A 1,061-nucleotide genomic window follows, 5' to 3' on the forward strand; every position below is an offset into this window, starting at 1 on the left:
CCGGGAGAGGGCTGGCAGGAGGCGGGGGGCTCCGGTGAGGCTCTGCAGCCCGGCCCCACACGTGGAGAAGAAGGAGCCGATGACAATGACCCACGGGGACGGCCATGCCAGGGTGCCAACCACCAGGTTCCCATTGACAGCTTCACCAAACCTGCGGGGGCACCGGCGTCACCCACGGCTCCATCCCGTGGCCAAGCCCCGAGAGCACCGGTGCCACGGCAGCCCCCCCATGCCCCCACCTCTCCCCTGGGGCTGCCCCTGCCCCAGCCTGTTCCTGGGGGCTGCCAGGCTCCCCCCGCACCAGCCCCGCACAGCCCGGGGACACTCACTTGTCACGCAGGACGACCCCCTCAATGCACGCCCCGAAGAGGACGACGGAGCTGATATCTGCTGGGCAGTCAAGGAAGGCCAGAAGGATGCAGAGTCCTGCCCACCCCACCACCAGTGGGGCACCGGGACGCCCCAGCCCAGCCTGGTGGGGCACCTGAGAGGGTCCACCTCATGCAGCAAGCCCACCTGCCCTCACCCCACAGTCCAGGCTCAGGCGAGCCCTGAAGGATACAGACTGCAGAGGTGATGGGAATGGCCAGGATGGTGCCCGTGGGGATGGACTTCTGGGCATCCCGCAGGTCTCCGGAGCGGTTGGAGCCAGCCATGATGCCTGGGGAAAGAGGGGACGGGGCCACAGAACGCACCCCGCGCCGGGCCAGCCAGCAGGACAGCCCAGGCACCGCACAAGCCCTGGGTGCAGCAGGGCACCAGCTCAACGGTGTGCCAGGACGGGGAGCAGGCACACAGCACCCAGCCCACTCCCCACATCCCCCCTGCCCCGAGCCGCTGTCTCAGGTAACTCAAGGATTAGGCTCAAAACGCTTTTAAGTGATTTGTCTCATTAGCACTTAATTAGCTCAAGCAGGGACGCTGCCTGCAGAAGTGACAGGGACAGAGTCTGGCCCCGGTGCTGCTCGGGGAGGCAGGGGCCAGGCTGGGGCATTGCTGGTGCTGGCAGACCTGGCACAGCCCGAGGGACAACGCGTGCTCCTGCCGTGGCAGCGGCCAGG

At 67.5% G+C, this 1,061-nt stretch overlaps 1 protein-coding gene across 1 annotated transcript in view; it reads right to left on the minus strand.

Moving 5' to 3' along the window:
* The window catches only part of SLC12A5 (solute carrier family 12 member 5), a 19,838-nt gene that overhangs the window by 11,425 nt on the left and 7,352 nt on the right, over nucleotides 1–1,061 (minus strand). Inside the window, 3 exon segments of the mRNA XM_035896143.1 lie at nucleotides 1–151; nucleotides 330–387; nucleotides 563–661. The exon segment at nucleotides 1–151 is cut by the window's left edge and continues 1 nt beyond it. Coding sequence (XP_035752036.1) covers nucleotides 1–151; nucleotides 330–387; nucleotides 563–661 — 308 coding nt within the window.

Source organism: Egretta garzetta, unplaced genomic scaffold (assembly GCF_000687185.1).
Source record: "Egretta garzetta isolate BGI_Z169 unplaced genomic scaffold, ASM68718v1 scaffold356, whole genome shotgun sequence".
Lineage (NCBI taxonomy): Eukaryota > Metazoa > Chordata > Aves > Pelecaniformes > Ardeidae > Egretta > Egretta garzetta.